At 42.3% G+C, this 22,553-nt stretch overlaps 1 protein-coding gene across 1 annotated transcript; it reads left to right on the forward strand.

The window, feature by feature from the left end:
- Positions 1-3,783: 3,783 nt before the first annotated feature.
- Positions 3,784-16,287, forward strand: IL2RA (interleukin 2 receptor subunit alpha). Its single transcript, XM_031503688.2, has 6 exons — positions 3,784-3,908; positions 12,518-12,703; positions 12,925-13,047; positions 13,341-13,568; positions 15,292-15,345; positions 16,167-16,287. Exons 1-6 carry the CDS (start codon positions 3,833-3,835, stop codon positions 16,217-16,219), a joined length of 720 nt encoding a protein of 239 aa, XP_031359548.2. The 5' UTR covers positions 3,784-3,832; the 3' UTR covers positions 16,220-16,287.
- The last annotated feature ends 6,266 nt before the right edge of the window (positions 16,288-22,553 follow it).

Genomic DNA, 22,553 nt, shown 5'->3' on the forward strand with positions numbered 1-22,553 from the left:
AGGTGAATCACATTCTAGATGTCCTTATTGACTCTCCACTGACTCAAGGGGGAACTCTCAGGGACAACTGTGCTGACCATACAGCTCTCTCTTGAGTTGAACCCTGTATATGGACATGGTAAAGATGCTCCTCTTGAGTTGAACCCTGTATGGACATGGTAAAGATGCTCCATGTGCTTTGTGACAGCTCCATCTCACTTTTATGGGAAATAAAAAGTGTTTACAACCTGTTTGACCTTTATAGATAATTAGGTTGGATGAAAATTATCTCATGATAACTTTGAGCCCAGTATAACTTGGGCTTCCCCAAACCTCTGCCCTGCAACAGAGCTGGATGCTGCTGTGGAGGTTGGGAAGGGCCCTTTGTGGGTGCACAATGTGAGTTCACAACCACCATTAGTGTAATTTTAAGGATGCATAAACAATATGCTGATTAACAGAGTGTGAAAAATACATATTTATGATAGGCTTTTCGCAAATGTTACAATGAATATTATATGTGTAATGTTAGAAAGTTGTGCTGTATTAATTCTCTTACGTATTGTGTTAAGTGTAGCTTTAGGTTACAACATAAAGTTAAAATAGAGACTATGTATGTGGGGGAAGTTTTTTTTTTTAGGGATGAGATACTTGCTTCGAAGAACACCTAAATCTTCCAAAGGAGAGGAATTTATGGCTTCTTATCAGAAGAAGCTAATTTCTTCAGGCCTTGCACAGACAGAAGATGCTAGGGGATTAAAGGAACAGTTGACATACAACAGACAGAGTTTCTTGTTTAGAATAGAATGTATGGATAACCATGAAGAATGTATGAATATGCAACAAGTGTATTGTTTTAAAGGTGATTCCTTTGTTCACAAGGGATGCTTTTCGTGACTTAGTGTCCGAGAGCATCCAGACATCCATAATTCTTTGCTTTTTATTGTCTTGTAATTGTCCTAACTCTAAACTTTATTACTCTAATTGTATTACTATTTTTATAAACATTTTATTATTATTAAACTTTAAAAATTTAAAAAAAACCAAGTGATTGGCGTTTTTCACACAGAGTTTAGGTAGCTGCTAGAGCCACCCCTACACCCTCCCTGGGAAGGTCCATATGAAATGTTATTCCCTTGAATACAGGATCTGTGTAAGAGTGATTCACAGCAGAAAAGCTGAATAAAACACAAAGCTTTCTTGTTTCAGTGTGTTACATAGATATTTACAGCTGATTTAAACTGGGAAGGGCTCCAGTAAGATCACAGTGTTGCCCTTTCTTCAAACTGGCTGAGAGACCAGTTTAAGGAAAGAACATTCCTCCAGACCAAATGAGTTTGTGCAGAGTTTTAAAAGCACTTGCAGGATTTCAAAAAAGCCCTTGTTAAACCTAGACCTAAGAAGGCTGTAGCTGTGTTTGTGGTTTACTCCATGGCAACTCCATTTCTGTGATCTTGTGATATTGAATAAAAAATAATCTTTATAATCTTGTCTGTGGTAGCCTGAGCTACGTGACAGGTTCTTTTCCTCCCAGCTCTCTTCTGAAACAAAGGACTTACCTGAGCAGCAAAACTCTGCTGATCAATGGAGGAAAGTCAAGGAGCAACAGATATCCTAGCACCTTCTTTTCCTCCTCCATCTTCCTTAATTCTCAAGATGCCTTTTTTCTTGTTTTTTCCCCCACCACTTCCCAGAGTGAGTTTTCACAGCACCTCCCTTCCTTTGTTTCCACACCTAATTCTGTTGCTAACATCTCATGTTGATCATCTAAATTATAATGCTAGTTATGATTTTTTTTCTCATAAACCCCAGTTTTTCTCTGTGCTTGGGTGCCTTTCCTCCTTGCTGGGTCTCCCTGCTCTCACTCTCCCCTTCTCTACCTTGCTCTGCTTTGGGTCTGTTCCTTGCAGAATCTGCACTGGTTTTTTTTTGTGGTATTTTTTTGTAGAATCATTCAGCAAACTGACCTATTTCCCAAAGCTGATTTGGCTAATTCCTCTCGCAAACCATAACTGTTTTTTCTGACCTTTAAGAGGTGTAAATGCTGAATTACAGGTCTTTCTCATGCAATCTGTGTTTGTAGCAATGAGCCACCTGAAGCCATCATTCATTCCACTACAACTGACTGTACTTCCCATTTATTCCTGGATAAAAACTCATATTTTCTGATAAAATCTTAGTGGCTGTTACTCACCTGTGCTGAGGTTTGCTACCTGAAAACAAAAGGCTGCATGGAGCATTGCAAAAAACATCCCTCATCTATGTCAATCATTAAAATAGCTGTGGAATTTAATAGTTAGACCAATCAAGAAATTGAAGCAGATGTTGGCAAGTAAATCCCTTCACCTCAAAAGCACAGACCCTGTGTTTAGTAAGGAAAGGAGAAAAAGTTTGTGATTTCTTTCCAGGCAGTACAATAAATATGTTTTACCAATCCAAATTACTGCAGAGTTCAGGCAGTTTCACATCTCCAGGCATCTTGGGAAAAGGTGAAGGATTGGGTTCTAAGACTTTCAGACAGATTTTTCAGGAGTGAAACTCTCTAAGTCCTTCAGATGGCTTTGGCATGAGCTTTTCCTATTACACTGTTAAATGTGGAAGATGATTTGATACTGAAGCAAAGGCAGTAAATACTGTGGAGCGTGAAGCAGCCCTGGGGTGAGCAGAGCATTTTACCCACAGCAGTTGCTTCACGAGTCTTACTTGTTCTCCATGCCCTGTTGCATTTGGATTTGAGAAATAATCTCCTGGCAAAGCCTCGCAGCTGGCAAACCCGCAGGAGGATTTGTCACCTGCATCACAAAGCTGCACAAAATCTCTCATGGAAAGAGCAAAGGGAGATTTATCAGGAGAAAGGTGGCAGACTGATGGATACAGCCATAGCAGCAGTTAAAAATGTATCACATCTATTCCTTACCTTGCCTGTTAAGATTTAATTCATTGAGGATTTATAAAGGAGAAATAAATGCCCAGCATGTAATAATCTGATAGAATACCACAGATAATTGAAATATGTTTTTTTTCTATAGTCTCTCCCAATTAATTCTCTATTTACTAACAGGAAATAATTTCTGTGGAAATGCTTCAAGAAAAACTACATAAAGTGTGATACTTTCTTGGTAATTTCCAGTTTTTCACTGGCATTTGCAAAAATTTCACTGAAGCACGTCACACCCAGACAATTTAGGACCAAGGGAAACCTTCTCTAAACCTGGCAGCTTCACCCTCATGGTTTTTTGTTTGGTTTTATTTTATTTTCTTTTTTTAAATCAAGCTGTCTATCCTTCAGAAGTTCAGCTGTGATTCAGAGAAACTGCACATATGCTTCCACCAAAACCAAATGCAGTATGGCTTTATCATCACGAACAGAAGACCTCTGAAAGCCAAAAGTATAAGCCATGAAACCTTTTCTTTGCAGATAGAGCCCACAGATGTTGCCTGAGATCCATTGTCACGCACCAGATATTTATTCTACAGCTCTGGTCCCTCTCTAATACCTGTCCAGACACAGATTTGGGGCTGAGTGCCTGAACAAACCTATTAAAGTCTTCCTGCTTCTATTGTAGCTTCCAGGAGCTCTGATATGTCAAACCACTTCCTATGCACGATGGCATGCTCCGCCACACCGAGCTTCGAGTTTGGTTTCCTGGATAACAGACTAATACCTGAACAGAAAGCAACCTTTGTTCTTTCTTGTGGAGCCAGCAAAACGATGATTTGCTGACCAAAGCCCTCGCTGCACATGTGGGTGGTGCTCCCAGACAGCCTCATCAGGCAGCAATCAGTTCCTTGGCTTGGACAACAGCTCATCGCTTCTGAGAAACCTCCCCGTCCTCAGGGCTGTGGAGAAAAGATGGGGACAAGTCCCATGGAGCTCAAGTGGCTTTTGATGTGGCTCTTGTTTGGATTCATCAAGGGGAAGAAGCCAGGTAAAAGACTCTTTTTGCCTTTTGGGGAGGGAAGAAATGATTTGGGTCTTCTGGTGGTTGTTCAGAGGGTGTTCACAACATCCTGACTCCTTTCAGCAAAGGAAGGATGCTAAGGAGCTTAAGGAATTTATTATTCCAAGGAAATGAGAGAAATGAGTTCTGTGCCCACAAACTGTCAACTGCAGAAAATCCAGAGCTTTAGAGGATATTTTTTATCTGACTAATGTATGTATCCTCCAACCCATCACTGGAACAGTGGGCAGATCAAAGCAGCCTGAAGCAGTCCTTTGAATTTCCTTTTTCCATTTTGCTTGTAAGTTTAGGAAACAAAAATAGACACTGAAATGCCAGTACCCCATAGGTAAAATTGATGGCAATGCTCTTAGTTAAAAGGTACCATCCAAATTTGCTATAGGTACTATAGATATGAAATATTTTTTCAGCTATACCTCTCAATCAGCAGTCCTATAAACTGTGAATGGAGACAGCTAGTCCAATTCAGCATAATTTTGCACATTTATAAATGGTGACACTGCTTAGATTTGGCTTATTTATCATGACAAGTGTGTGCATTGAGAAATGGTCTGGTGATGCATTAGTGTATTTAAATTTAAAGTGCTTTGTTCAAAGGCAGGGAAAAAAAAAACAAAAACCCTTCAATTCTCAGTGCTCCAAAAATGTGATATTTCTTTCTGTGTCTGATGATGATGTCCAGGATGAGAGGTATGAACAGACACAGCCTAAGGCAGGCTCTCAGATATGCTGGTACTGAAACTGCTGATGGATCATCCTTAGCAGGAGTGGGAATTTTCCTCAGGGCTGGCCATCTCAAGGGAAGAGTGTGTTGCTAATGACTGAACTGATTAATGCAGGAAGGACCTTCCTGAATGTTGAAGGTCCAGGTGATTTTTTTTTTCCATTCTTTTGCCAGTAAATGCTGCACTTTCTCCTTTCCCTGCCAGATGAGGTGCCAGAGCCCACGGGAAGTGTTTGGTGCTGCGTGCAGGAGCACCAGAGATGCTCAGCCAGAGATGTGTCAGTGGGATCAGTTCTGGGATGAGTCAGGTTCCCCAGATCACACTTTCTGTATTACTCTGCCTGGAACATGTTGTGAAATTTCTTTCTGGCAGCTCTCGTTTATCAGAAACTTTTGTGTTTTTTGGAAAAAAAATCGGGGGGTGTCAGAGCAGTTGCATTTTATGCTATTTCATGTAATTTTATTCACCACTGAATGAATTAGTGCATTCTCCACTGTATCACTAAGCTCTTATTTCCTCAGCTTCCTGTACTTATTTTCAATCTCTGTCCCAATGTTTAAATATATCTATATATATCTATATATATTTATATATATAGATATATATACATAGACATATTTGTAATTTCTCCCTGCAAATAATATGCTATGGTAAAAAACACCACCTTTTACCAATTTGGGGGTTTTAATCCTGGAGACACTTAAGGCATTGTGGCTGTAAGACCTGTTGATTTAATTCCTTAGGGGGATCAACAAGGAGACCTGGGAATAGACATGGGCAAAGCAAAGGGAAAGGGGCTGGGTCAAAATGGTCAAAAAACAAGCAGGCCTCAGCACATACAGTGCTATTTTTATTATTTTGCCGTAGTATTTTCAGCTTGTCCCAGCACTGCAAGTTCAGTTTTTTTAAATACATCCAGCCTTAGATGGTGTTTGTCAAAATGCACTATCAGGAATAAATATAACTAGAGGGAGAAGGAAATAAAACCCATTTGTTTTACAGAATAGTTTCACTGATACTTCTCAAAGGGTTTTGAGAGAGAAAAGTCCTGGGGGACTGGGGAAGTTAAGGCATGGGATGATCATTTATTTAATAAAAATTAAACTACACTTTAGTGCTAAAAATAATAGAAATGCTGGTTTTCCTGTGAAGAGCATCACATTTATCTGATTTATTCTGCACAGCAGCAGTGCCTAGAAGATGCAGGCATGGGTGAAGCCTGAAGTGAGGGTCAAACACAAGGTAAAAGCTGGTCTGTGCTCCTACAACCTTTCATTTTGCTGTTCATCATAAAGGGATACACTGAACAGATTTGCAACTTAAATCTGGAAAGGATTAAAACTCACAAAAGATAGAAATTCATTCAAGTGAATTTCATTCACACAAGATGGGTACCAGATCTCAGTCATGTAAATGAGAGGAATTTCTTTCCCATTATACTTGCATATTAGTGCTGGCTCCCATGGATTTGAAATGCAATGCAGAATACATTAAAGTTGTCAAACACAGACAAGTGATTCTTGTAAGGTCAACTAGAGAGCAAATACCTTTATAAACCTTTTCAGACACAGTGGCCTTCAGCAACAAAGGGCTCAATATGCAGCTACAAGTAACAAAAAGTTTAAAAAATGTTTGAAAAGTGTGATCCTACTGAGGAAAAGCAGACATTACAGACAGAGATCCTGCAGTACCTGCTTCTTCAGCTAGAGGAATTGTCTTTCCACCTCATCAGAGGTGAGATGTTATGTCCTTTTCCTTTTATTGCAGGGAAAAAATTCCACTCTTTAATTCTAGAAAGCCACTGCTTCTGACTTTGCTCACTGTTGCCTTCAGAGTGTTGTTATTTTGGTCTCCCTACCTGCTCAATGTTCAACTTTGTCTGCCCTGTTCCCCCTGTTGTATTAATGCTACCTTCAGATCCCAGCTTCTGGATATTTTCTACCCACGGATTCCATTCTCTGACCTTGGTCCTGAATTTTGGAGCAACGTGGCTCACTGAGTCTTTGCTCCATCTCCTCCAATGCTTCCCCAAAAACTCACATTTCCAAAGTCCTTCCATTACTTTCCCCATTTGACTCCCTGTTCCTCTGCCCTGCCAGGGGAGCAGCACTCTGTAATCTGCTGCTTTTTCTTCATGTTCTTGATTTGTAAATAGTGAGCATTCACATAAAGAATATATAACCCTCTCAATTGGAAAAACACTTCATGCATGACATTGGAAAAATCATGTTCATGTGCAGAAAATTTCCATCTCATTCTTGAGATCTCCAGGGCAAAGCTCCCTGACCATGCTAAGTCCCTAAGTCAGGTGAGATGAATTCTTAGAGAATCTTTGAAATCAAAATTTCCCCACTAGACCCTTTTTTTTCCCCTTCATTTTCCCAAGACTGGGACACACACTTGTCAGACCATTCAATTATTTTCAGAGAGAATATGCTCTGTTGCCCTTTCAGCCCTACAAAAGGCAAGGCTGAGAAAATTCCAGACAAAGGAAAGAACCTGTATCTCTGCTGTTGTTTAAAAATACAATTTTTGTTTATTTTTAGATGAAAATATCAAAGACGTGTGTTACTGAGCTCGTCTATTTAAGCAAAAGTGTCTCACACCAAAACAAAACTTTCATGTATATTCTCAAAACTTGGCTTTGTGTTCTGCTACAAAACCACATGCCGTGATTACATTTAAAGAGTCTGAGCTCTGTGACTTTACCACAGAACCAAGGATGTTATACACACCCAGAAACAACAAAAAAAGTGTTTCCTATTCTTTACTTAGTGCACTTTCTATGCAGCACACTGTGCCCAGGCTGGTTTTCCTCTCTCTCTTTGCTAATGTTCCCTCTTCCAATTCCACATTTTGAGTTCAAGTCCCCAGCCCAGCCTCTCTGCTAGGGCAGGTGTGAGATCTGTCAATACCTCAGGCAAACCACTCTGATCATCAATGTGAGCATGTAAGAACGTTCTTCCACCACTGCAGCTGATAAAAAGAAAGTAGCACTTTAAAGTTTTGCTTTGGAGAAGGTAAATCAGGTGTCTCCTGTGCTCTAGAGAGGTTTGCCCAGCTCCACTTCTCACAGAAGGAGCTAAGAAGGCACATTCCTGAGGCTAAATTAGTCTTAACATGAGAAAGCTTAGTCCACTGTGCAACCTGCTCTAGCCTTGCTGAATATGGAATTTTTTTGCATTAGATTCCATTGCCTAGGTCAATAGCAAACAGCTGCTCAGCAGGATTAAGCCAAGAGGTAAGATAAGTGCACTTCTCCAAAACCCAGTTTTCTGTGGTCCTAGAGCTCCTGGCAGTTCATATTCCAATATATTTTACACTGTTTTTTGAACAGAGATATCTGGTACAGCAAACGCGGCAGAGACTGAACTGCCAGATCCTTAGAACAGGACATTGTTCTTCTCCACTGCTGGGAATATTCAAACCCACCTCCATTCCCCTAAGGCTGGTCTCTCCTCCATTGCTGTTTGCATTAAAACTTGTGCCTGGTCATTTTATCTGCACTGTATTTCTGTCACTTACAATGCAGACTCACCATTACTTAAATTATTTTTTAAGATAATCTCTCTATAATCTAAGGTAGAGTTAATTATAATCTCACAGGCAAATTACAATTAAATTGGGGTCTGTACCCCAACCCCACATCTGGGATCTATTCCCATCTTACAAACTCACATAAGTAAGAAGTGTCATTAATGAGGGAAAGAATCCTGCAGAGTGAAGCTTGCTTGTTAAATGATCCTTTGGGAATAAATTTTGAAGTTAGAAAAAGTTCATTACCTGCCGCGCTCAATAACGCAACTCCACAATTACCATTTCAGTTGTGTTGTCGGTATCAATTCCTTCGCTTTGCCTGTATCAGTTTCATCTTCAAGAGACTGCACCATTTAGAGAGCCCAGTTTCACACAGCACATAAATCCCCAGGGCTGATTTAGCTTTTCAGGCACAGCTGGGGAAATATCTTCATTTTGGCTCGGTTTGATTTGTTGGTGTCTCTGGGGAGAGGTGCTCTTCATCTCTGAACTGGGCAGGTGTGTGCAGTGCCTGGTTTCTTCCACTGCTTCTGCCCAAAACTTCAGAGCATCCAGTTTCCTACCAATCCCATCCTACTGCCTTTGTAGTAAGGGGAAAATCATCCTATTTTTGTACGTTTCTGCTTTAACTTGACATCAGATTAATGTCAGTGCTGGTGACACACAGCCACGTAACAGGGGAAGTTCTGATTTTAGGTTAGTGTGCCATGACTCACTGACTGTGTTTTACCTAGCACTAAAAATGCCTGTTACAAATTTTCTCCTCTCACTTCTTGTGGACTAAATGTGTTTTAAAGCCTCATCTATCACTGCTCTGCCAATTCAGATGGAGAAGAGAAACAGGAGGGAGGGTTTCATGAAGCCAGCACACCTACCAAGAGCAGTTTTGTGGTTGGGTGGGGAACATAGTTGAATGGGAAATGTGAGGGAAGAAATCTGAAAGAACTGATGCTGATATAGATGCTGGGTTTCTTTCCCTCCAATATCTCCTGTGTGTTATCTGACAACTCATGTGGAAATCCCAGATGCCCTGAGATATCTCAAATGGCATCAGATATCCCAGCTCACACTTATCTGTTGGCTCAGATAACAAGGCTTGCAGGTCTCAAAAAGCTTTTCAAACTTAATTTAGGGAGCGTTCCAGCAGAACAAATAACTACTTTTTAATTGTTATGTTTCATGGCTATTGTCTCAATACACGTCTCCTTCTAATTCCAAGGGTTTGTCTCCATCCACTCCATCATAATGATTGAAACCACCTCCAGAATTTCCACAAATGCTGTAGGCACCAAAAATCCATGAATATGGGGAAAAACAGAAATCCCCATCTGCTTTAGGAGAGCTAAGTGTTCTCATAATTCTGCAGCTGACAGAAAGGCTAAATCCCCACGGACACAATTACACCAACCTCTCTGTTTAGCCCATTTACTATCTCTAAGTGCAGAGAAATGAAGTCCCAGGACACTGCTGGGGTATGGGAAGTGAGAATCATTGGTAGGGGCTGATGAATTTGGTGAATGAAGGAATGAGAGAACAGTGGACATCAGGATAGCAAGAGAATGAAATAGTGACACACAACATCTTGTCATGGGGATGAAAACTTGGAATATGTGCAGAGGCAAAATGAGGAGGCAAACAAAACATCAAGACATCTCAAGGTAATGTGAGGGCAGTATTTCAAACCAGTAATAGCAGGAGTGAAACCCCGGTGCAGCTGTGGAGGGATGCAGAATCCAGGGAAAGCTGGGCTGTGCAAAACTTGGTCACCACAGGCTGTGAGGCAGGATATGCCCCGCTGTGCTGGCCTTTTAAAAGACTGACATTTTCATATCACGCTAACTCAAACAAACCGATTGGCTAATTACCAACAAGCTGCAAAACAACAAAAAACCTCCAAAACAAAGCTAATCTTTCCTAAAAATATAAAAAAGTCAGAAATTTGGTGAAGGAAAAAAAAAATTCTACCCTGCCATTCCCTACTCCCTGGATTTTTCTAATCCCTTGGCTATTTTACCACTCACAAAGCAAGGATGTTGATTTTTTTAGGGGCAAACCATGTAGTTTCTTTGGGCACAAAGATGGAATGAAGTTTTAGGCTCAATTCACTCCAGAGTATGGTCCAGACCTCACCAGGTCTGCATCCTCTCTGCAGTCTTCCCAAACTGTTCCAGGAGGTGCCATGACATGAACCAAAGGAAGACATGGAGATGCTGGAACAGGTCCAAAGAAAGGCAGTGGAGCTGGGGAAGGGTCTGGAGCACAGGTATGGTGAGGAGAGGCTGAGGGATCTGGGGGAGATCAGCCTGGAGAAAAGGGGACTCAGGGAGGACCTTTTTCACTCCCTAAAATTGCCTGGCAGAAGGGTGCATGAGTTACATGCTGAGTGCCTACTTTTTCTAGAAAGAGGAGTAAAAATCACATAAAGAGAAGCACTTCTGAAGATATATAAGATATTTTGAGAAAATTAAGAGCAATCATGGCAAAGGATATTTTGCAATATCCATATTCATTCATGGCTCCTCCCAGTGTGAGTTTTGGTACAACAATAAACCCAAAAGTTGATGACTTTGATGAAACACATTGGTGAGAAGTATGGGAGGACAAGCCAGTCTTTTAAAAGGTTGTGATGGTTGCAAAGGAGAAGGTTCTTGAAAATGGGAGCAAAATATTTTATGTGACAATGAAGCTGTTAAAAGTCAAAGGGCGGCAGGCACAAGGTCACAACAAGACCTGGGAAATTCCTCTTCCAAAATTCTTTCTGGATCAGAGAAAGGAATGTGATTGTAAAGGTCAAAGAAGATACTGCAGTTATTTAGGGGTGAGAAGACAAGAACTTAAGCAATGTGGATGAAATTAAAAGGCTGGATTCAAGAAATGCTGTGTGTGATCTGCAATGTGGATGTTCACGTCTCCCAAGTGCACCATGTCTGCACAATCCCTGTCTGATGTGTGCAAGTTCAGAAGAACCCAACATCTGATCATCAATTAAAAGACTGCTTGCCCTTTATTATGAGTTGGTTAAATGTTGTGGGTTTTCTTAAGAAGAGACTAATGAGTTGTAGGTTTGAGTGCCTTATGCTGAGATTCAGATCTGCAGTCTGCTTCAAAGAGATTTTTGAAGTCTTGAGGGAAACAAGCTTTTAGCTTTCAGGGAAAGTGAGAGTACATGATCTCAACTTGCTGCTGATCTGATAACTCTTTAATTTTAATCACCCTGACAGTCTGTGGTAAACCATGTGGTTAACTATTTCGGGTGCAGTCGCTTCTGTCAAAGCCACAGTCTGATGTAGTTTACTAGGCGAATCCTTTGATAACACAGACATACAAGGGGATTAAAATATGCAGATTAGCTGTTAAAGTGCTCACATACCTTTTGTTGTTGCCTCCTTCAGACTTTGTGACTTACTAAACAGCAAGACATTGTAAAGCAAAAAGGGCAGAAAATATCAAAGCGAGGAAATGAAAGTAAAGGGCATTGCAGGGCTGGGGCTGGGAGCCACAGGTTGAGTTGCTGTTGGTCTTTCAAGGAAAAAGCACTTTGGGAATCGAATCGAAGGCAGACACCAAATGATGAACAGCTCTCAGGGACTTGAGGGCCTTTAGCAGTTATTCCTGCTGGTTGCTAAGGCTGCATTAATTATTGCTGCAGAAACTGTGAGGATATGATGATAAGAATTTCACTCCCCATAGCTGTTACTATGTTATGTATAAGCATAAAGATCCAGAGTGCCAGGCCTGGTGCAACCAGACTATTTGATCCTTTGATTTCTCAGCCTTTAGGCCTTCAATAATAATTAAGTAGTGCCTTTATCAACCTCTGGGTCCCCAGCTCAGCTTGAGCAGGCTTTTCAAGTGCACTGAAATGATGAAATGATCTAACTTAATTCATTCCAACTGATTGTGAAGTATATTTAGATATGATTTGCTGATGACACAACACTTCACTTCCTGTTTTGGGACAAGTTATATTTAGGTTTGTAAACTTATTTCACAGTAAGTTGCTCTTTGGTGTCTGTCCTCAGACAGAACCGAGAGTCTGTGCCCATTTGCAATGTTTGCTTATAGATGATTGCAACTTTTAATTGCTTACTTTTTCCTGTTGTGCCTCCCTCCATAGACTGAGGGCTGCACATTCTGCTGGGGGTAGCTGCTCTCCAATACAACTGTGTGCAGCTTCATTAAGAAAATGTTGGTAGTGTTTCATGTTGTCCATCTGCTGGACATGTCTGGTATTGAGAATGGAGCAGTCCTTGATCCATGAAATAAAATGCCAGGCTCTCCTGATGTCCTGATTCTCAGGCTTTCTATTTGCAGGTGTATGCCCAAGTCTTCCACCGACTGAATTTGCTGATGTTACTGCTGAGATGTATCCAGCACAGACCAAACTGTATTATACTTGTGACCCTGGCTATGGCAGAAAGGCCAGTGAATACCTAGGAATTCAGTGTAAGATTGAACAGCAGGGTGCTGTTTGGAAACACCAACTATTTAAATGCTTTGGTGAGTGAATGTTGTTTTTTTTTTTCTATACATAGAGGTGTTTCTCCTCTATGTGTTACTCGGTATAAAACAAATCTGGGCATTAACAAAAGATCTTTTGTGCTTATTTTTCTAAGTTAGAACTTGAAACAGCTTTATCCAACCTCCAGAAGCTTGGGTGCTCTGGCACTTTGTTCTGATATTTGTCCTGCTGCAACTCAACAAGTGTAACTTCTCCACAGAGCAGAAAGATTTGTCGTCAATGGATCCCATGATGGAATTAGAACTTACACAGAAGCCAGAAAGAGAACCAAGGAGCCCTGCACCCCAGAAGCAAGAAGACCTTTCAGAGTCCAAACAAAAAGGTAAATAAGAGCTCATTCAATACTTGTCCTGCTGATTTCCATGGAAGTAGTGTAAAAATGGTGAATAATATTTAATTATTTTTCAGACAGAGTGAAAGAAATGATTTTTGGAATATCTTGGCTGAATAAGGTGATATGGTATAAGCAAATGAGTATTTTATATCCTAACCAAGTATTAGAAAGCCTTGCTATATCCTGCTTGTCTAGATTTTCTAAGAACACAAGATTTTAAAGAACAGAAGCATTATGCAAAACCTGTCTGCTTTAACTGCGTGCTCCTTGTGCTCCCACAGATTTCTGTGGTCCTCCCAAGACTGTTCCACATGCCTCCATAAGGCTGCCCCAACAGCATTACGTGGGACAAGTCTTGCATTTCAAGTGCCAGACAGGTTATGATAAGAGACCCCCCACCTCTGGCAGCAGGACGTGCAAGGAGGTGAATGGCAAAACCTTCTGGACGCCCCTCGATATGAGATGCACCAATGACAGCAACCAGTGGTCACCACAGACCACTGGGCCAGGTAAGGTGGTTGTGATTATGCCACAGCAATGTCTGACCTGCTCATGTGGGGTTCAGACCCCCCAGTTGTCGTGAGGAGAGGGGGAGCTTCAAAAAATTTACTAAAGAAGCTCTGCCACTGAGGCGAAGAAAGAACTCCCTTTTTTTTATTTAAACACCTTCACAGAAACGGGGTGAAATGAAGGCAAATCCTTCCTTAGCCTCAGATTTTGTCAGCAGTTTAAATTTAAGGCATTGCTCTGTCCTGCAAGTTTTATTGATGGCAAATCAGATGCATTTATATAAAAAGGAATTATTTATTAAGACAAATGAACAGGAGGTAACAGACAAAGACCTTCATCAGAATTACTTACTACACAGCATAAAACTAAAATAACTGCTAGCAGATAATATAAAACTGTATCAAGATACCTATATTAAAGCCAACAAAAGAAATGTTATTGATTAGGAATCAAATGTAACTTACCACTGAAATGATGATAATGTACACAGACAGATTCCTTCACTTAATCCCTTGGGAGGTAACCATGAAATAGGTGTCCCTTCATGGGAGAAACTCCACACATTTCCAGGAAAATGTACAGATTTCTGCTTTGTGAAAGTTCACTGTGGCTTTTACAGTTGTAAGATAAATGTCTGTCAGTGAGAAATTCAGCCTGCTTTGTCATTCCAGCCTTTGTGACCATACCAGACCACAGCATACACAATGTTTCAGCATCAGCCCAGGACTTTCTCCCCTGTTTCATAGATATATTTCTTTGTGGTGCCTGGTTCAGAGTGTTCCTGGTACAGAAGTCACAATTTGCTCTCTGGTCTTTCCTCTTCCATCATGACTCCATTGAAAATTTTCCTTGGTGCTAATTTCTTGCTGTGATAGATATAGCCCATCAACAAGCCAGTCCTAGAAAATAATACAACCTATTGCAATTACACATATTTAAAAATCACAAATATTTTAAAATTTTAAAATTTGGATTGTGAACAACATGGGACTGGATAAAAAAAGAAACCACCTCAGCCTTTAATTTACCTAAACAGTAATTCTAGTTTTCTGCAAAATGCTCTGAAACCTCAGCAAGGTCAGGTCCTTGCAAATAGAGCACCAAATATTTATTCCCCTAAAGAGTTTCCTTTGTATTTGTTATGATCTGATGTCTGTAATGAGTCTGGAACTTTCAGTTCTCCTTCAGCACTCAGCACAAAAAAATTATCAAGAAACCACTATTACAGGACATCTTGTTAAAAATATTGCCCCATACAGGGGCAAGTTCAGAGCTTCATTTTCAGGATAAGAGAGAAATTAGATTAATTTCTTGCGCCAGGGATGTTTTAGCTTACATTTTTGGGCAAAAACAGGTCCCGGTTTAAACCATATTTCCAAGTACTAGCTTGGCACCTTGAAAGTCATCCTTCCACTCTTATATGAAGTAAAGATCTTAGATGGATCCCATTCCAGTTCACTTCATGCCCACCATTAAAAGGTATCAGGTCAGCAGATATGTTGATATCCAGGCTGGAAAGATCTGTTGATGGCCAAGAAACAAACATGGCAATTTTTAAATGTTCTGTGCAAAGGGAGAGCTGCCATACCCTACCCTTGGAACTGCTTTGGTGCTGGAATGCGCTGCCTCTTTGGCTGACTCTGTCCTCATCACTGCTCTGGTGCTCTTCTTCATCAGAAGAGCAAATTGACACAAAAATCAAGAATTTCTCTCTCTTCATAGGTTTGACTCATCTGTCCTCTTTCCTTTCCTCATCAGGGACACAGCCAGTCACAGGTATGCCATTTTATTAAAGACTTCACCACCCAGAGCACTTAGTTGGTCTTTCTGTTTGTTGTTCTATTCCAAAGAGATCCCTTTCTGTTAGAAGACCTACTAAATATGCTGCAAGACAAATCTATACCCATGTATCATGTGAGAAGTTTATACAAAGACAGATTGTTTAAGCACTTAAGCTTTTATAAAGAAATTTTCAAATATTTGTAAAGAATGCAAAAAAACTCTGTTCAACCAAAAGTCTGTTTTTTAAATGGAACTATTTTCAAATTCTTCTTTGAGACTTTCTGTCAATTCAGCAAATCACTTCAACTGGAAAAAAGCAGAAAAAAATGTAAATATTTAAATGCTGAGGTTTTTTCACATTTTCAAAGGAATAAAAAAAGATGGGCAAATAGAACATTTCTTCACAGCTAAACTAGTGCATTTAGATCAGTCTGAAGAGATTTTCTTCTCCCCCTTCCCCATCATCATTAGATGATGAAATAGAATTTGTGTCTTGCTGTGAATATACTCAAGACTTTGCACAAGGGCTCTTGATTCCAGCTGGAGTCTGTTGAAAACTGTAGTGCACATTATGGTGAGAAGGAAAAAATGGAATGAGATGAAGGAAGAGAAGGAGGAGTTTTGCAAACTGCTTATTCAACTGTGGTCACTCTCTAGTTGGTTGGGTCCTGGGAGCAATGGAAAAACATGGAAAAATTCCTGCCCCTGGGCAGAGGGGCAAGACGAGGCCCTATCCCACATCTTGCCTGTTTCTCCCAGCTGCATTAAATGCAGTAATTAAGAAAATTCCAGGTGCTAACCATATTGATTTTCAGGTTTTACAGCTCTCTGGTTTGTTCTGCTTATCATTCCCACTGCCTTTGTGTGACTCATCAAGCAAACAATAAAGTAAGTGGGACAGAATGAGGAAAATGTGAAATCTAACCAAAAAATCCCTAGAGGTGGAAGAGTCATCAACTGGATCAGCCTCTCCCTATTGCACTGCTTAGATTTCTGGACATCTTCTTCGGTGTTAAATATGACCCCGGATTTTGGGATTGTCTGATTCAGCTGTTAAATACTGGCACAAGAAAAGGAGGAATCAGAGCTTTTGAAATCAAAACATCTCAGAGCAAGTTGCCCAGAGAGGTTGTGGACTCCTCATCCCTGGAATTGTCTAAGGCCAGGTTGCATCGAGCTTGGAGCAACCTGGGATAGTGGAAGGTGTCCCTGCCCATGGCAGAGGGATGGAATGAGATGACTTTAAGATCCCTTCCAACCCAAATCATTCTGTGATTCTCTAATTCTAAAAAGCAGTCTTTGTCCCAGCCATTGTGGAACTGAGAAGGGCTGTTCAGATAATGGGTGGGAGATTAATTCTGTTGGAAAATTAAGGTTAATTATGCAAATACGTTGTTTCAGATGGGTTATGCAATAAGTCTTTTTCTCTCTGGCCAAACTCTGGGAAGTCTGGGGGAGCATCTGCCACCACAACCACGTAATTCTATTTCCTTCATCCCCCAAAATTGCAGAGTTGTGTCATTCATGACAATTTTGTACTTCAGGTTTATTTCAGTCTGGCCTCCTCCCTGTTTCTGTTACTACACTGAGATGCACCAAGGCTGCTCCTGTTCACAGGCTCCTTAGCCTAGTTAAGCCAAGATGTCCCTATTCAACATTTGGGAATTCTCCTCTCTCTTTGCTAATCCTCATCCCTGTTTCTCTTCATGTTCCTTACTCATTACTGCTGCTTCTTAGATGAATGGAGATTTTTCTTGAAAAGTGGGAAGGGAGAACCTTGTGAAACCACCTTAGAAGTGGATTTTTGTCAGTTCATAGCTGGATAAAACCATATAAAGTGTAAGCAATGCTTTGAAATGTGCTTTAGTGAAGATAGTCAACCATGGTGCAGATTTCCTGGGCCATTGTAGGATTTCTGAAAATATGCTATGTGAAAAAGTGTCAAGAATGATCTACATTGTACTGGCTGTGTGGTGGAACAAAGGTGAAATAGCCAGTGCCAGATGAAATAGTAACTGACAAATGAAAGAGTAACTGAGATCCTAAATGGTGTCATCTGCAAAAAATACTCCGTTGTTTCTCATAGTAAATATAGAAGAAGCCATAGAAAACCTGCTTCTTCCTACCTGTAATAAAGTGTTTTTCCTGTTGTAGGGAAGACTTCTCAGAAATTTGTGGCATTCAGATGCAAATTCGTGAAATTAATGACTTGCCAAAGAAGAAACCAGATTGTACCAGCGACTCCAAGACCAGCAGTGACAAATGAGGAGGAAGCCTGGGCATTAAATCCAATGTGTGAATGTGGCAGAAGATGTTACAGCCTAACTCTTATGGGGACAGCATGACTTTCTACCTACAGAGTGCTGGTAGGAGGACTGCACCCTATCACTGATGGGGAAAGAGCCCTGCCTGAAACTGCTTCCCAAACCCACTTCTCGTCCTCCTACCACGCAGCAGATGTATCTCTAATATAACTGCAGCCCCTCCCAAGCCACCAGGAGTAGATATGGACCATTCTCCCAAGCACATGAAATGATGCCACTGTCATTTCAGCCCACACACCATCCTCCCCACAAACAGAGCAGCTTTGCTGGACACCTGATGTCCCCTTGCCTCTTCCCCAAGTGGGTCAAGCACAGGCACACTTTTCTCCTCAAATGTTTCCCCTTGGTAATTAAACCCCTTTACCCCCTGCACTGCAGCTGATAATCTGACAGGATTCCCTTATGGTTTACTACATACATGCATTCCTTATCACTCCCCTTTTCCCAATTATTTTGGATTTGTGCCATCCATGACAATTTCTACATCATTCCTCCAGCTCAGACAAAGATGCTGCAGATCGTGGCAGCTGATTAATTTGACAGCTCCTTTGATAGCTGAGAGAGCCCAGCACAAAGGCATCTGAGGACAGGCTCAAACACACATAATACTTGACATGTTCTTGTATTGTTGGGAATTTGCAACATATGGATATTCTTCTGCCTCTTTTTTAGTCACACTTGGCTGGGTAAGATGGGTTTCACCTGGCTGAATGCAAGTATCTGTGTCTGAGGCAGGTGGAGGGGGGGAACAAGTCCCTTTAGAGAGCAGTTCATGTCACCCTATTGCCTATAGATACATAATAAATATATATTATATAGAATAATACATATATTATTATTCTGTAATATATGCATGTGAATATGTATTTATTTATACACACACAGAGACATATAGTTATTTATGTATATATACAGGTTAAATGACTCAGGGTCTTGACCTATTTCTCTGCATTGACTTTAACAATGGCCAGACTGACCAGATTAACTACAGATGCTTACATGGCACATGACAAAAGCCAAATGGGATGGATCCCTTCCTTATAATTCAGAAGACACGAGGAGGTTTTGGTTGAGTTTTCTGTTTTGAGATAGAGTGTATGTGTCATTGCTTTAGTGGTTAGTATTCCTGTTGAGTTATTCTCACTCCATAGCCTTGATGTTTATATTTCCCATGGCTTTTTTCATTCCTGTTGGAATAGGATTTATTTGTACTGCGTATCTTATTGCATGAACCCTCAGTAAGTTCATGGATAATGTCAAGTATGCTGGGAATGTTGGTCTGCTGGAAGGTAGGAAGGGTCTGCAGAAGGATCTGGACAGAAGGCTGGATCAGTGGTGGGAGGCCAACAGAATGAGATTCAACAAGAGCAAGTACTGGTTCCCACATTTCAGCCACAATAACCCCAGGCAGAGCTACAGGTAAAGTGGCTGGAAAGTGTCCCAGTGGGAAAGGACCAAGGGGTGCTGGTGACAGCAGCTGAACTTGACTCAGCTGTGTCCAGGTGACCAAGAAGGCCGATGGCATCATGGCTTGTAACAGCAATAGTGTGGCCAGCAGGACCAGGGCCAGCAGGACTGGGGAAGCCACACCTGGAGTCCTGTGTCCAGTTCTGGGCCCCTCAGTTCAGGGAAGACACTGAGGTGCTGGAGCGAGTCCAGAGAAAGACAATGAAGCTGGTGGGCAAGTCCTATGAAAAGTGTCTGAGGGAGCTAGAATTGTTTATCCCAGAAAAAAAACTCTGGTGAGGGTCTGTCACTTCTCCCAGGGAACCATTGACAGGATGAGAAGACACAGCCTCAAGCTGCACCAGGGTAGTTCAAACTGGACCTCAGGCAGAGTTTCTTCACTGAAAGGGTGGTTAAGCATTGGAATGGGCTGCCCAGGGAGGGTGTGGAATCACCATCCCTGAAAGCGTTTAAGAAATGACTGGACGTGGCACATGGTGCCTCAAGGTGGTCAAAGATTGGACTCAATCATTTTGGAGTTCTTTTCCAACCTCATTGATTCTGTGATTCTGTGACATGACACTTCACTCTGAGTGAAAAGCAGGGTTTGAAGAGAAAATACAGGCAGCAAGGGTAAATAGGAAACCATTTCCTCTTCCTCCTTCTTCCTCCTTTTCTTCTGAGAAGGTTCCATGGGCATCGATGGCAGTAAAGGAGACAAACCCTGAAGAAGTCAGTGTTGGAAGTGAGGGGAGTAGCCATTCACACAGGCAGTGGGTATTCAAAGAGAAACTCTCCATTTGACAGTTCTGTCCTGTAGATTACTTTGAAACGTGAAAACACAATTTCGTTTTAAAAGAGGGCTTTTAATTTGTCAGATACGAAAGTACCTGTAAATTCAATGTGTGCTTTGCAAACAGAGATGTGTTCTAAGACTAGTTCTCACATTTCCATTTTATGAGTTTACCTGCCATATAATGCTTTCATATAGCAAATTCTGGCACCGCCATTGGCACTGAGAAACTTTTATGTGCATCATGTGGGAGCACTCCTCTTGTGCCACATGAGCAGGAGCTGTGTTTTGCCCAGCAGAGCCAGGTTATAAAAATGTCTTAATTTTCTTGTTTCCTTCTCTTCCAGAAGAGCACTTGACAACTGGTTCATTTAATGCAATCTGAACCCTTGCTGTAACTGGAAAAGGACTAAGCAAGCTGCATGATCCAACACTTTGCAGGGAAGTGGCTGGAGGTTGCAGTGTCTCCTCACCACTCCCTTAGTGGCTAAAATCCCTCTGACACTGGAGCCCAGAACTCTCCCCAAAGATGGACAGACAGAGCAAACTGCAAAATTAACCCTCCCATATCAGTGCAGCTGCATCTTCCCAGGGAGCGCAGGTGCTTCCCACCCCACCGTGGGCATGGACCCGCTCTGGGCTCAGAAAAGGCTCCATCCCTTTTCCCCATCCACAGCAGACTGAGCAGAAAACAGTGCAATCCCAGATGAAAGGTGCCTGGCAGCTTGCTTGTGGAGCTGGGGCAGCCCTCTGCTCAGCCCCAAGCTGGGTTCCTGTGAGGAGCACCTCTAATACCTGTGGGAAGGCAGCAGCCAAGCTGATCCTTTATTTTGTGTTTTCCAAATATTTCACCTGCCTGCTGTGGAAGGCAGGGCATTTCTGCCAAAGTGGCAGAGGGCTCTCAAATGCCTCTGCTGCAGTCTGAGAATGGCTATTTTTATAGGATATCCAGGAAGGAAGATGTGTAAGGTTTCCCAAACTAGGATTAGAGTGAGTTTGTCCAGGAGTTCTGCCAGCATTTGTGTTTGTCCAGAGGACATTTGCACTGTCTGGGGAGGGGTTATGTTATTCACAATGCTTCCACACCCATCTACTTAATATATTTGATGTTAGTGCTCAAGGTGACTAGGCTTGAGTTTTTCCCCAAGAACTAAACTGAGCAAATGCAGGGAACTGTAAAGTCTGTTGTGATTGCAGTACTGGAGAAAGGGGATTTTGAAGGAACTCAGACAATTCCTTTCCCTATTGGGCTTCCTAAGGGTTTCACAAGCTTGAAGTGCAGGGCAGGGCAGTCTGAGTACTACCAAGGGCAAAGGTCCTGGGAACAGCCTGAGAAGTTCATAAAGGAGGGATTTATGGAGATGATCAAGCAGTCAGTGGTTCTGGAGCCTGGAAAGTGGGGGCAGTGGGCACAGGCATGAGCAGGGGTGAGGATAAGTGTGGTCCCAAGCCCAGTGTGCAGAGGTGGGTGAGCACGTCAGAGGGAGCACCCTGAGGTACAGCAGAGATGATTGCAGAGGTGCCTCAGCCTGAAATCACTCTGATGCTTTCATCCCATCAGGAGCTGTGTCAGCATTTGATCCTAGCAGAAAAAATCCATCCAGGCAGAGATCCTGGGATTGCAGGAGCTGTCCAGCAAAGGGGGTGAGACTGATGTGCTCACTTTGTTCTCCTAAAATCCAAATTTCCTCCTAGGTGTCTATGCAGCCCAGCTGACACAAGGCAGGGCTCTTGCTGCTGTGCTCATGGCAGCTGGAGGCAAGGGGAGCAGAACTCCATGGTGCTCCCTGGCAGTGCCCCGTGTCTGCCTTGGGCAGGGCAGGGATCTCTGTGCTCAGGTGTGCAGAGCCCCAGAGCTGTCCTGAGATCTGGTGCCCTGTGCTCAGGTGTGCAGAGCCCCAGAGCTGCCCTGAGATCTGGTGCCCTGTGCTCAGGTGTGCAGAGCCCCAGAGCTGCCCTGGGGAATGGGCCTGGCCTCTGGCTCCTGGCCCAGGAGGGGGTGGGTGTTGCCCAGGATCCTGCAGCACATCAGCCAGCCCCAGTGGGGCTCTCCAAAGCTCAGGGCAGCTGCAGTGGCCCTGGGTGCATCTCTTTCTGCAACTGAGGCAGGCCTGGAGCTCTGCTGGCTGCAGTCACAGTGGGGACACCAGCATACCTGCCTGGGGCTGCCTCACTCTGCACCTCCAGCAGAACCTGTGTTTTAGTGCAGCCCTCAAACAGGCTGGTCCTGGCTGAGCACTGAGACCCAGCAGGACGATGAACATCAGCTCCTGAGCTGAGAAGTCCAGTCCCAAGCTGGCACCTCTCAAAGTGACACAGCTTGTAAGAGCTGTTGGCACCCTGGCCTACTCTGTTCATGCCCATTCACAGGAGAACTGGTGTCAGATGCTGACACTTGTGTGAATGTTACAGCATCCTCTGATTGCATTTGCACACCCCATGTCCTGCAAGGATGCTCTGGGCACTGGGACTTTACTGGTGGCGGCTGTAGAAATTTCAGTGGGAAGCAACTTGTGCTTTATGGAAGACATGACCATGCAATCCAGCACTGCAGCAATAAACTTTTATTGTAAGCTCTTGCAAACTACATGATGTGGCACACATTGATCTTTGACAACCACTGAATACATTTCCCCAAA

The sequence above is a fragment of the Lonchura striata genome, chromosome 5 (genome assembly GCF_046129695.1).
Source record: "Lonchura striata isolate bLonStr1 chromosome 5, bLonStr1.mat, whole genome shotgun sequence".
Classification (NCBI taxonomy): domain Eukaryota; kingdom Metazoa; phylum Chordata; class Aves; order Passeriformes; family Estrildidae; genus Lonchura; species Lonchura striata.

Coding starts and splice junctions, on each gene's coding strand:
- IL2RA (XM_031503688.2), top strand. CDS start 3,833: ATGGGGACAAGTCCCATGGAGCTCAAGTGGCTTTTGATGTGGCTCTTG. Junction 3,909..12,517: donor CATCAAGGGGAAGAAGCCAG/GTAAAAGACTCT, acceptor TTCTATTTGCAG/GTGTATGCCCAAGTCTTCCA. Junction 13,569..15,291: donor ACCACAGACCACTGGGCCAG/GTAAGGTGGTTG, acceptor CTCTCTTCATAG/GTTTGACTCATCTGTCCTCT.